Genomic DNA, 13,819 nt, shown 5'->3' with positions numbered 1-13,819 from the left:
AATAATTCTATGATCTATAATAAAAACATGTATTTATAATAATTATTTGGTATAATAGTGAGATTCCTATAGTCAAGTCTAAGGAATGAGATGATGGGAAAAGGGAGAGTCTACACTCTCTTTCCTTGTAGTTTAGTACAATTACACCTAGACTTTCTTTAATTTGAAAAATTATATTTAGTATTCTTGAAATTTGCTTATGTTTAATAAATAAGTTGATCCGTTAGTCAAAATACATTAAATTTGCTGATACTATAAAAAAAAAAGGGCAAAAAATCTATATTCAGCCCCAATTGACTTATTATTGATTTATTGCATGTTACGTAAGTCTTTTTATAACCAAATTTCACTCATACGTCTTCACGCATTAATACATATAGGGAAGTATATCTTCACGGTTATCAGGGATAGTTTAAACAAAAAAAAAATTATTTAACTTGCAATAGGTCACTAATAAATCAATTGAGGATAAGTATCAATTTTCTATTCAATTTTTTTTATTAATATCAACAAATTTTATGAATTTGACTAACGGCAAAATTTTTTGTTATTCAGAAATATTAAATATAATTTTTCAAACTACAAAGAATTTAGATGTAATTACACCATATCTTATAAAAAAGAGAGTGTAATTATCCCTAATTATTTTTATTTTAATGGTAAAACTTTCGGGTTTGACGTAAGAGGCAATGCTTTCAGATAAGAAACTGTTGCTTTCTGCAGTGGTCGAAAATTAGATGAGTAAGCATATGAATCAGAGGCGCCGATTTGTCTCCACTTTAAGATATCCCCATCTCCTCAAAATAATATCTTCCAAAATAAATCAAAGCGACAAAGGTACCCGAGTACTTCACTACCTCTTAGTTTTCAACAAATATCATTACCACAGCCGAATAAGCGGAGACATCAAGACAGTTCTGGAATCAAAGTCCAAGTATAAAAATTTCATTTCATTATTAGTCTAATTTCGTCATAATTCCTTCGGGGCATAGGAAATTATACAGGACTTCGAGATTACAACCCAACGACAGATGCATACGTGGTCATTCCTGGCAACTCAAGAGCCATATCGTCTTGATTAGACATATAGTTGCATGAGAGGAGAGATCTGGTGCAAAATTTCATAGGCCGAAGAGAAAGCAATTAGAATAGCAAGGGAGAAAGAGAGCACTTTCTTCGACACGACTAGGTTGCCTGAACGGATTCATCTGTATCTGCAAAAGTTGTAACACATTTCCAATTTATATTAAAGTTAATGACTGCAGCAGTTCAGCTAAAAATAGAGAGAGGCGCACTTGAATTTTGGGAGCAGTGCCCGTTGCAGAACTTATGCAACAAACTGCAAGATAAGAAGCTTCCTCGCAATAATCAGAAAAAAAGGCTGGAACTTTGATCTCCTTTATTAGTTCCTATGAGAAATTAGATTTCAGAACTTAGATGTGTCTTTATACATAGAGAGATTTTCCACTAGATACCCTTTGGGTTCAGAAACTTACCAGAGTTGGTAACCAGCTCGTGTAGGCAGCAATACCTGCATTCAGGGCTAAGATTATATGAGGAAAAGAATCCTGCAGATCAAAAAAGATATCCCATGAGAAATGGGTAAAATCATGAATGCGTGGTCAGTTATCTCAAAGCTTGGAACAACCTTTACTAATTCTCCGTAACAGTCGTGGTAACAACCAGCATGAAGCTGTAATGTGACTGCACAGGGAGCAGAAGTTGTTCGGATTTCTGTATGATTACCTACAGAATCTTTACAGCGACAATCCATCTGACTACACCGAGCATAGGACAGATCGATTTGTTCACCATCCCTGGGATACAGATGATGCAATCATTCAAATTATACATAATGAGTAAGCCAAATGTGCAGAAAAGGTCCAAAGAAACTTGTATTTCAAAACTTGATACAAGTAAAATCAAGCATCACCAAGAATTTTGATGGTCGTGCCATGCTGATAGGATAACAAAAGACAATTTGATCAAAGGAAAAAGATGCATAGGTCGAGGATAATATTTAAATGTTCCAAGAATTGAACATGTATCAAGATCATAAAAATATCTATTATTCCGATAATTGATGCAATGAAATCAGTAGTAGCAATAATCTTGTAAAAAGGTGTTATTAGTATCAGTCTTCCCATGTTTCCCCTGGAAACATTTGGGGTTCCAATTTATCGTTCATGACAGGCACGTAAAACCAAACCAATAAGATGACCGCAGAGACTAGAAGCACAATCACTCTCCAGGGCAATAATATCCATGTAACCTCCGACACTGTATAGACATTAAACACTTATAAAATGCAGTGCCATGCTAGCAAAAGATGTTCGTTACATTTCTGTTTATAGGACAGGCCATGGTGCTTTAGGAGTTAAGCTCATCGTACATTTGACTTTAGTTGTCAACACGAATTCATGATTCAAAGTGGGTTAAACTCTGGTATGGAGTTACATTGAAGGAAAACAGAATAGAATGATGGTTAAAGTATGATTTTCAACAACGAACCTGTCTTGACTTCATTTCTAATTTTATCAGTTTGGCCGGAAAAAAAAAAATGGATGATACATGATAAAGTCAATTTCTGGTTTTACAGTGATACTCTTTGGACAAATTTTGTATCATGTACAAATAGTCGATTTTACCATATTCCATATTTATCCTCCTTGTCATAGCCAGTAGTTTCTTAACAGCTATTATTTTTGTAATTTTGGATATCGTAACTGAAATATAAACAAACTTGCATGAGAAGCTACAGAAAAGTAAACCAGTACCAATTGAAAAAGACAAAAGAAGATCACATTCCTGCATTCAGGATATAGGTCTCTGTTTTGGTTGAATTTCAAAGTAGAGAAGTTTAAACATGACCTGTAATCAATGTGAAAGCAAAAAGAATTATAAAACGTACTGTAAACATTACCTGTGGTGTGGAACTGCAGGTCCCACAAGGTCAATGTGCATCCGTACCCCGGGAAAAAGTGCTTGCAGTTCTCCAAAGACTGGCAGCTGAAGAAGCTCCTTTTCTGGTCCTTCAAGAATTTAATTCATGAAGCAACGCTTAAATTATAACAAGCAAATTTAGTCAAGGATAACCCTAAGCAAATTATACATCAGAGAAGAAACAGCTAACTTATGCAAGAGAGACAATGAAACTGCAAAGCCAACACATGTCATGTGTATTGTGTCATGTATATTGTGTCCCAGAAAGAACCAAAACAAACAACAAAAGATTTCCATAAGCTCTCACCATCAATTTGTTACAGAAAAAAAAAAAAAAGAAAGAAATATATATATATATATATATAAGAATGTGGCATTCAACTGACATATATTATTAAGCAAAAAGGAAGAAACAATTTAGAACAAGAAAATGTATTAATAAAAGCTAAAACAACATAGCCAAGTCTAGAGTATGTAGATAGGCTTAAATTGTTTTCCTTAGTTCACTCAGCATATCATCTCTATGGCATATGGTGAAGGAACCAATTTGTTGCGTCAATTGCACAATTGAATCAGAAGATCTATTGAGCACAAATTTCACTTCAGAACCGCAACTACGTTAAACTTTGGAGAAGATAAGATACCTAGGTAATGTATTCGCAGTTCATTACTGATTTGTGGAAGCAAGCATTGATGAATTGCAAGCTGAATAGCCTGATATACAGTGAGTGGCTGGAACAAGAATAGTCACTTAATTCGGAGCCCAGAATCACTTCTACAAGTAACATTAATACTCATAATTCAGAGGGATACACAAACAGGGTGTGTGGGTGTGAGTGGGTGAGTATTGTACAAGTTTAGAATATGAAAATACATTGACATTTATATAAAACCATCACAGGCAGAGACATATTTGCATACTTACAGATACAACATACCCAATGAAGAAGTAAAGCTGCAGGAGAATAAAGAGGGATGCACCTCCATTCACAGTAGTCCTTCCAAGTAGTTAGACGTTTGGGTATTGGAGAGGAAGGTCCTAAATCATTAATGCACATCCAGCACTTATAAGAATTATACATCAAGCAGAGCAAAACCTTTTTTAAGGAAACACCCATACCTGTACAAGGACATAACTCACTCGGAAGATTCCAACCATCTGCCAACCTATGAATCATATAGTCAAGATAGCAACATTAGTTGACCTTCTATTTCCAATTAACCCAGCAACCTATAAATGTAACCTGTTTGCATGTTATCAAAGCTCAATATTTCGACCAGAAACGCAATACTACTACATATATCATACAACACTTGGAGAAAGTGGAGCACCTTAAATTATCAAAACTTGTAGTTGAGATTCCACAGCTACACTCACACTTCCACATTCCTAGACAGTGAATCCCGTGCCTTGTTAAAAAGGAACACCTTGTCCCCTACGATCAACACTAATTAAAACCTAATAATCACGTAAAATTGATCGACCAAAATTAAGCAGCTAAAACCCAAACACATCACCGAACAACAAAAACCTGAATTTGAGTAGCTTCTCGAGTAAAAGTGAAAGGGAAATCATTCAAAACATCAGCACGCTTCATTTGCTGTTCTAACCTCTTACACTCGCTCCTATGCACACTCCAGTGCGAAACCTTTAATCGCGGAGCAAAAGAATAAGCAAAGCCTAAAAACATACCCCATAACAAAGAGATTTTTCACACAAATTAACAGAAACGATAAAAAGGACAAAGACCTGGTGAGAGAGGGAGCAGTAGGCGACAGCTCGGCAGCGGTGGCAGCCTCTGGTGGGTGGACCGCCGGCGCATGGGGTTCGGCTTCCCTTTCCGGCGCACTCCATCTTCTCATTAAGAAATAATAAATGCTTCTCTGCGCTTTTAAGTGTTCGGACAGAATCGCGACTGCATAATATTGCGTCTTCTCACTATTAAGCGACTTTAGTGCGTATATACACAATTTGTACACCCTTCTATTTTTCTCTCTCTTTTTTTTTTTTTTTTTTTTTTTTTTGGTTGGGGGGAATTTCTCTTTTTTTTTTTTTTTTTTTTTTGTCTTGGTTGGGGGGAGTTTACATATTTGTTTCACTAGTATGAAATTTTCACAAAAATTAAACATAATTTTTTTATGAACAAGTGGATCATTTTTTATAATTTTTTATATCCACCCCGTTTAACTTTTTTACAAAAAATTTATTTTTCTTAGAAAAAATACAGTAAGAGCAAAGTTGACAATTTCACAACTCCATCCAAGAATTACATAAGGTATTTGTTATTTTTCAAATAATAAGGAAGTATTCGTAACTATATCAAATATCAGGGGAGGTTGTTGTTTACCCTATATATATATGGATAATAGAGTAAATCAAAATAATTTTTTTTTGACCTTGTACTTTTATTTTTTTTCATAATTTTGAATCGAAACAAAATTGAACTTCGGAGGAATTTTATATATATCTGTTTTATTTTACCTCCATGCCTTCCCCCTAATCAACACCAAATTATATCTTATACTTTTACTTTTCTTATATTCTCACCTTTCACCCCAACCAAATACGCTCTTAATTACAACACAATAAAATTGATAAAGTATAAAGAAAATTGTTAAAAGAAAGGCAAAAAAAAAAAATAGTTGTGTGTAGAGGGAAAAATAAAAAGTAAAGCTAAACCACAGAGGGCTCTCACGAAATTTGACATAATTATAAATATTTCTCGTTGCTTGAAAATTTAAAAATACTCTCTTCAGTTTGAAGAAATTATATAAGGATTAATTGCATTTTACATCCAAACCATGTCCATTTCACACTGTAGTATTTAAACTTTCTTTTGTGTCAACTTATCATATTAACTTTATAAAATTTCTGCACTTTGCTATATGTAATTGTTTTTCAACCAAGTTTTTTTGTCAAAAAAACATCTTTGCAGTACACATATAATATTTAAGAGTCATGTGATGTAATATTTTTTTACATATGCACATCATGTGACGTTTTTCCAACAGAAAAAAAATCATATATGACAAATTATAAATTTTGTAGAGTTGAAATGGTAAGTTAATGCAAAAAAAAAAATCTCGATGACAAAGTGCAAAAATAGGTATAGTTTATATGGCAAAATATAATTTACTTATTATATAATTATTGGATGTAAGTTTAGAATTATCAACTCCACTCTCACTGTATTTTTTTTAGAAAAACAAAAAAATCATAAAGGTTTTGTGGACAAAAAAATTAAAAGATTATAAAAAATATCTACTTAATTTCTAAAAAATTAAAAATAAATAAAATTATAATTCAAAGTTCGAAAAATTATTTTTATAATTTATCATAAAAAATAAATAAATAAACTAAAAAAATTAATGAATTTCACTTATATTAGACGATCATTAAAATTAAAAATATTTATAATTTTTAAAAATAATAAAATATTTATAATTATACCAAATTTTATAAAAATTCACTGTAACTTATAAATATAAAATAAAATAAAGAATGAGTTAAAGAAATTGGGTTGGTAGGAAAGAGAGGAGATGAGAAATTGATGCAAATATGAGGAGAAATTGAGATGAGAGGGGGTATATGTTGGTAGGGCCCATCAAAAGATTTCCTTTGGGGAGCCCCAGATCTTCTCCTCTTTCTCTATCTCTTTCTTGTCTTTTCCAATTAAGATATTCTCTCTTTCTCAACTAATATTTCTTTTTCATTTTTATTAGTTTTAAAATGCAAACTGTTAATTAGTTTTTCCAATTTGGGGATTGTTTGTTTGTTTATTTTTTTAATATAAAATATCATGTTTTTGACTTTTTCTTTTTTTGGAATTTTTAAAACATTTAAAATGTACTTCATCTTTTATTTTATTTTGAAATGTTTTTGTTTATCTTTCGTTTGTTGATCTGTTTTAAATAAATCGTTCTAACACAAAAAGTCACGCAGTCGACTTTTTATAAAGCTTTTGTGATCATATATGCAATTTCACAACCCTATATCGTCTATAAATAAAGAGACGGGGACAACGGACTTTCACTGAATATAAGGGTTCGTCGTTTGAGAATACCCCCTCGAAGCAAAAGGGATTATAGCGTAAGCAGACTTAGTTAGAAAATTTTCTTGAAATTAAATTTTTGTATTTTAATTCATTTATAATAAATGATATAACATTTGATAATGAATAAATCGACGACATATATTAAATGTTATCCTAAAATAAAGACTTCTTTTGTTATGTAAAATTAAATCTTTTAATTTCTTTATTATCAAATATTGATTCTTTGATTTTCTTTTCCATAATACTAAAAGTTTGAATTTTATACTCATCATACCATCATAGCAATTCATTTATATTAAGGGGGTGTTTTGCAAATAACGAAAATCGGCACTTATCAGATTAGTACTGAAAATAAGTTAAAAACAGTATTTTTTTGTTTTTGAATTGTTTAAATTATTAAGTTGATTTAAATCAAAAGATATAAATAGCTTCTATAAACTTCCGTAACTTATTGGTAAAATTAAAATATTAAATTATTTTTCTAAACAGTCCATCTTCAAGTTTTTCTTCAGTTTTAATTTTTATTTTCAAACACTTTCAATTTTTACTACTGCTTAACTTACAACTTTCTCTATAACTCAACGAGTGTTTTGCAATAGCTTTTGGTTTTGTGGTAAGAATAAGTTACAGAAAAATATTATAAGTTAAGCAGTAGCAAAAATTAAGAGTATCTGACAATAAAAGTTACGAACTCATAGTAATTAGGGAAAAAAAACATAATATTTAAAATTTTACTAATAAATATAAAAATAAATAAATAACTATTTATAACTTTTGATTTAAATTAATTTAATTTAAGCCGTTCAAAAACAGCAACCATGAAACGTGTTTGCGTGGAAACAACAATATGTTATGGGTCTTAGAGTTGACAAAATCGCATTTGCAAAATTAAAGAAAGTGTCAAAATTAAGTATGAATTACATGAGAGAGTCAAATCAAACAATGCATTTCCATTGTTGTGCTGCACCTCAATTTTTATTATTATATTATATAACAAAATTTTAATCAACTCAACAAAGTCAAACTTAACTGTCTCCATATGATTTGATTTATTTAATTTATTTAAATCAAATTGAACCCAAATTTACCACCACCATGCTTGTCTGGTCATTAAAGTTCCAACTATTTTTTTTTACAATATATAATTTATTATATTTTTAATACAAATCAACGAATACATTTAAATAAAATAAAAAATAATAAACTAATAAAGAAGTAGATATAAATACACATTCATGGAACTCGAACTCATAAATTTTCAACCGTAATATATCAACCTCACCAATCAAACAAGATAAATACTCTCTCGATATTTGAAAAATTAAAATATAACTCAATTAAAATATCACTCGTAATCTTTTAATAATTATCTTATATAATGGGCTCCCATGAGGGGTATTTGTTAAAAATGATTGTTACTTTCAGTAAATATTTATAATTTCTTAAATAATAAAGGAGTATTTATAATTATGACAAACTCTATGTAGTCTGATATAATTTATTGAGTTTAATGCAATTTATCTTTTTGTGATATTTCAAATGAGCAAATTATCCTATATGAAAAAAATAATATTAGTTTACCCCATGTGTTTTCTAAAACGAGCAATTTACTTCTCTGTCTAAAGAAGTAAATTACTTTATTTTGAAAAACACAAGGAGGTAAATTGTTTCATTTCAAAAAATACAAGAGATTCAATTGCTATATTTTTTAAAATATAAAAAGATAAATTATTTTTTAATAAAAATATATACTTATTTATAATATCATAAGGTATTAATTGCATTTTTTTTGTATGTTTATCCATTCTAATTTGACGATTGAAGTGTGCTACACTATTAGCGCAAAGTACAAGCATTTATTACCACGAGAGATAACTCTGCTAATTCCAGCTTCATTTAATGCGCCAACGGCGTCAGTTATTGTCCGCACTTTTAATTCTGACGGCGCTATTACAAATTCACCCCTTCAAAATCCCGCGAAATACTGCAGCTTTGAAAACCTCCAAAATCTCTCTCTCTCTCTCTCTCTCTCGTGGCGGATATGAAAAAATCAGATCACCAACAAAGTGGATTTCAGAATCTCAGCCGTATGCTTTTTGTGTATTTAAAAAGTAGATTTCTTCAGATTTGATTTTGAAGACTCATTTTTTCTTTTTCTTATTACATAAATTAAGTGGAAGGAAAAGACGTGTGGTATATCATATATATTTTTGATGATGATGCAGACAGATTGACCATTATATGTGCATTTTCAACACACATTTTCTCTGCCCATCTCCTCTTTTTCCTCTGCCTTTTATACGGAGCTGTAGTGTGTGTGTGTGTGTGAGCTTTTGAGCTGAAGATTCTTGGTGAAGGAGTGTTATAGAAAGTCTTGAGGTTTTCTTCATCTGGGCTGTTGAGATTTTCTTGGAAAATGGCTAAAAATGGAGTGTTTTCTAGATTGAGGAGGTTGGAGAAGGGTGAAGGGGTGGATGATTTGTCAGCATATAGTGATACCCATCATGAGGTTCATGTTCTTGCTGTGGATGACAGTCTTGTTGATAGAAAAGTCATTGAGAGATTGCTCAAGATCACTTGTTGCAAAGGTGAGAGAAATGGGCTTTTTCTTGAATTAAATTGGGGTGTTTCTTTCATTTTTTTTTGTGTGTCTTCTGTGATTTCTGACAATTTGGGTATATATGTTGCAGTGACAGCAGTGGATAGTGGGATGAGGGCTTTGCAGTTCTTGGGATTGGATGAGGAGGAAACTTCTGTTGGTTTTGATGATGTAAGTGAGGGGAATGCTTGTTTGATTTGTGTCTGTGTTTTGATGGTTCCTTTTCCTTTTCTTGGGTGAAGTTGATTGAGATAATGGATAGTTTGATTTGATTTTCAGGGTTTAAAGGTAGATCTGATCATTACAGACTATTGCATGCCTGGAATGACTGGCTATGAATTGTTGAAAAAGATCAAGGTTGATATTGCTGATCCCCAACTTCCTCTAATTTGCCTTCGTATTTTTTTGCTTGCAAATCATTGGTAATTTAAAGACAGAATGAGCTAAAATGTTCTTGATTGCTGCTCTTTGAACAGGGTTCATCTACTTTCAGAGAAATCCCAGTTGTGATCATGTCATCCGAGAACATTTTAGCTAGGATTGACAGGTGAATCCCATTTGTCTTGACTGCCAATGCCTTTCTTCCTCTAGTTCCACGGATGTTCCTGCTTGTTCAAAGTTCAATTCGCGTAAATTCTTTGCAAGAAATATACTAAATTATATTGATTGGACTATTGCGAAGTTGTTCTGCTGAAATAACAATAATATCTCTGTTTCAATATGCTTTTGGTACTGTTTTTTGTTGTTTAATAGTGTTGCTGTTTATGATAATTTAGTTGAGGTAGGACGGTCACCGTCGGATGCTTGATTATAGTTTATTTGCAACTAGTCATCGCGAACGACTTCAGCATATGCTTGATCATAGTTTATTTGCAACTAGCCTTCGCAAACGACTACAATTAATGAATCGACAACCAACACTTATATCTAAGCCAAATTTGGAAGAATTCAACTCAATTTAGTTTGCAGCAATATTAAATCTTATCCAGGTCAAAAGATAAACAATGTCTGGTGTGAAATAGCATAGGATCCTTTTGGTAAAGTATGTGTAAAGTAGTTGGAGTAACCATAGTCCATAAATTCGTGGGAACGACTTTGCAATGACCTTCTGTTTTAGATTGTTTAATCTGTTGTTGTCCCACTTTTCTAGTTTAGGTTTAAAGGCAGAACAATTCTTTGAGTACAATATGAAGGGGAATGACAGACAAGAACATGAAAAGTTACTATATCTGGATATTCTTGTGCTCGAGACGAGCACCTGCAGTATCTGTCCGTTTCTTGAATTGATTGCCTAACGGTAGTATTTGTGTCTGATTAGTTGTTGTTGTTCAATATCAGATGTTTGGAAGAAGGAGCTGAAGATTTCATAGTAAAGCCTGTGAAATTGTCGGACGTTAAACGACTGAAGAGCTGTATGTTCGGTGAAGGTCGAATGCAGAGACAAGATGGAGGAGGTTTCAACAAGAGGAAATTACAAGACAACTCCGACTTTTCACTCTCATCCTCATCCTCACCAGACAACGCATCCTCAAGTCCATCGCCACCGTCCATTTCATCCCCATGTTCGCCAAGATCATTTTTGTCCTTGCCATCCAGACCGTGCTCCCCTCCGTCCCTAGATTCTCCCACGAGACGGTTCAAAACAAGCAACGACAAGTAAAAACCTGTCCAAGAAACACAGTTTTTGAGTCCCTTGTTCCCTTCCTATCGGACGAGCCAGTCAGCCAGCCAATCGGCCCATCGGCAAGTCCCGATTTTTTGGCCCTACAGATGGTTCTTGATCCAACCACAGCACCAAGTCCAAGTCCCACAGAGAATGTGAATACAAAGTCAAAAATTCATTAGCCTATTAATTTTTTTTTTGATCTTGTTGATACATGACTTTTTGTCATCATGATTGTGGCTGAGATATGGTAATTAAAGAAAATCTTTGATGACAGATCCATTGTGGTTGGAATTGGAGATATGCGGATTTAGATTGATTTGATTCGGATACGGGTCTTTATTTAATGTCAATTCTTGTCTGCTAAAGGGAATATTGGATTCGGATTTGAACTAGACATCCTTTGATGTGTTCCCTTTCGGGTTTTTCCTATTATTGTCCTGTGTGTTGGGTGGGGTGGGCTTAATTCTGAATACATGAATTTGATTAAATTTCAATTAATTATATAATATTTTTTTTAAAAATAATTAATTAGATAATAAATATAGAAAAATTATTATGTAATTAATTTAATTATTTATTATGTTATTATTACATGCCAAAAATATGGCTTTGTGGAAACACATTACATGTCATCCCACATTTTAAAAAACAAAGCATCTTTTAGTACAGTTGCTGAGCTGCCCCAACAACATCATTCACAACACCTCCTCCCATTATTAGTGGGATCGATAATATGACATTGTCTGCCCATTTTCACTGTCGCCATACACTCATTGAGTGTGGACTATATATATATATATATATATTGAAGATGATGGGGATGGAAACCAGTCAGGGTCAAAATTGTCAATTTCTCTTATTAGTAGTCCGGCACATTCGATGAGTCTAGAAAAGAAGACAACGTACCTATGTATCTGATTGTAACAATGTGTTTGTTAAAATATAAAATATTGGATAAATTATTGTTTTAAAAAAATATATATGTTAATTGTATAAGTAATAAATTATTAAAAAAAAGTAGAAGAAAGTTATGAGAAATTATTGAAAAAAGAGTGAGAAGAAAAAGAAAAATAGAAGTTGAGAAGAGAGAAAAATACGAATTAATATGGGTTTTATATACCCATTCTTCATCATTTTATTCGACATATTTATTTTCCTATTTATGTTCTAATTTAGAAGTTTTTTGTTTAAATATTTTTGCTCTATTTTTTTATTCAAACTTTTTTCTCCAACTTATTTGTTCAATTTTTTTTATTTGAAAATTTCAGTAAGTTCATTAAATTCATAATAATTATATTAATATATCATTAATCAATTTATTATTTGAATAATTGACCAAAAATAAATTATTTTCAATTAAAAGGTTATATATTTTTAAGTTTTTAAAAGAAAAATGAAATTGTAATTAAAAATAAAAAGTGAATGACAAGTGATTTTATGTATAAAGAAGAGAGAAAGAGAGAGAGAAGTGTTTCATAAGGGTAATATAGAAAATCACTCATCGGACTCGGAAGGACTAATTCGAAGTGAGTTGAAAAGATATGAATTATTTTGAGGTTAAAATTAAAAATAAGGGACTAAAATGAAATTTACCTGATTTTTGTCCTTGAGGAAATAGGATAAATAGTTGACCCGGAAATAGAATAATAATTAAGGGTAATAGAGAAATTTCACTTATAAGAAAGGTTGAGAATGGAGATCCAAAATTACAAATATGGGTCCTCATTGGGCAAACTCTAATCATATAGAGAAAGTGGAGAAATGGATCAAATAGTAATTTTATTGTTATTACCTTCTTACCAATAATGAAACCGGCAACATGTACAAATATACCCTCCAGGAATTGGGAAAATGTCAAGATATGTTGTGTTGATATCCTCATTCTTGGAGCTCAATAACTAGATTGTGGCAAATTCTATATATGTGCGGAATTCTTTAAAATTATTTAAAATAAAATATTTTTTTATTATTTTTTAGTAAGGTTGATATATAAGAATAAAATACATTTTGCCCCCTTAACTATTATTAATGTAATATTTATCACCTTAAACTAACAAATATAACACTTACCCCCTACAATTTTTTAACAGTATTTTTCTTATATTATATATATATTTAGTTCAAAGAATTTTTTTTAAGAAATTTGCATTTTAAGTTTAATAAAAAAACATTTAATTGAAAAAAGTATCTTTTGATTATAATATAATTAGTGAGCTAAACAGTTGAAAATTTATTATACTTTACAAACTCAAGGGAGTAAGTATTACATTTATTAATTTAGGACGGTAAATGTTATATTACGAATAATTCAGGGGAGCAAAGTATATTTTACCTTATATATAATAACAAATTTTTGATAAAAAAAAGATAACGATAAACATATTCAGAGAGAAAAATGTCATAATTTCTTTTTTATGAAAAAAAAGAGCACCAAAAGATATTTATGCAGACCAAAAACAAATGGGACACCAAATATAGTGATATGGGATTGATGACGAGGTTGTTCTATCAAGATTGTTGTTCTCAAGTATCTTTTCAATTTGCATTGGTGATCCC

The 13,819-nt window shown here is 31.4% G+C and overlaps 2 protein-coding genes across 5 annotated transcripts; one reads left to right on the top strand and one right to left on the bottom strand.

The window, feature by feature from the left end:
* LOC105168197 (zinc finger MYND domain-containing protein 15) lies at nucleotides 768-4,857 on the bottom strand. 4 transcript variants are annotated; one of them, XM_011088166.2, is made up of 11 exons: nucleotides 4,694-4,854; nucleotides 4,476-4,592; nucleotides 4,276-4,379; nucleotides 4,064-4,110; nucleotides 3,882-3,982; nucleotides 3,588-3,675; nucleotides 2,924-3,032; nucleotides 1,747-1,817; nucleotides 1,497-1,531; nucleotides 1,296-1,409; nucleotides 768-1,214 (listed from the first exon to the last, which is right to left on the bottom strand). In XM_011088166.2, the coding sequence occupies exons 1-11, from the start codon at nucleotides 4,796-4,798 to the stop codon at nucleotides 1,122-1,124; spliced, it is 984 nt and encodes a 327-aa protein (XP_011086468.1). In that variant the 5' UTR covers nucleotides 4,799-4,854; the 3' UTR covers nucleotides 768-1,121. The 4 variants fall into 4 exon arrangements, with proteins under 4 accessions (XP_011086468.1, XP_011086466.1, XP_011086464.1 ...); XM_011088164.2 differs by having other exon boundaries at nucleotides 1,497-1,568; nucleotides 1,649-1,817; nucleotides 2,924-3,026; nucleotides 4,694-4,852; XM_011088162.2 differs by having other exon boundaries at nucleotides 1,497-1,568; nucleotides 1,649-1,817; nucleotides 4,694-4,851.
* On the top strand, nucleotides 9,150-11,590 carry LOC105168196 (two-component response regulator ARR17). The gene is made up of 5 exons (XM_011088161.2): nucleotides 9,150-9,586; nucleotides 9,689-9,768; nucleotides 9,877-9,954; nucleotides 10,074-10,144; nucleotides 10,936-11,590. The coding sequence occupies exons 1-5, from the start codon at nucleotides 9,415-9,417 to the stop codon at nucleotides 11,255-11,257; spliced, it is 723 nt and encodes a 240-aa protein (XP_011086463.1). The 5' UTR covers nucleotides 9,150-9,414; the 3' UTR covers nucleotides 11,258-11,590.

The sequence above is a fragment of the Sesamum indicum genome, linkage group LG8 (assembly GCF_000512975.1).
Source record: "Sesamum indicum cultivar Zhongzhi No. 13 linkage group LG8, S_indicum_v1.0, whole genome shotgun sequence".
Taxonomy (NCBI): Eukaryota; Viridiplantae; Streptophyta; class Magnoliopsida; order Lamiales; family Pedaliaceae; genus Sesamum; species Sesamum indicum.
This window is presented reverse-complemented; position numbering and strand designations above follow the sequence as displayed.

Coding starts and splice junctions, on each gene's coding strand:
- LOC105168197 (XM_011088162.2), bottom strand. CDS start 4,798: ATGGAGTGCGCCGGAAAGGGAAGCCGAACCCCATGCGCCGGCGGTCCA. Junction 1,569..1,648: donor GTTACGGAGAATTAGTAAAG/GTTGTTCCAAGC, acceptor TTTGATCTGCAG/GATTCTTTTCCTCATATAAT. Junction 1,410..1,496: donor CGAGCTGGTTACCAACTCTG/GTAAGTTTCTGA, acceptor AATTTCTCATAG/GAACTAATAAAGGAGATCAA.
- LOC105168196 (XM_011088161.2), top strand. CDS start 9,415: ATGGCTAAAAATGGAGTGTTTTCTAGATTGAGGAGGTTGGAGAAGGGT. Junction 9,587..9,688: donor CAAGATCACTTGTTGCAAAG/GTGAGAGAAATG, acceptor TATATGTTGCAG/TGACAGCAGTGGATAGTGGG. Junction 9,769..9,876: donor CTTCTGTTGGTTTTGATGAT/GTAAGTGAGGGG, acceptor TTTGATTTTCAG/GGTTTAAAGGTAGATCTGAT.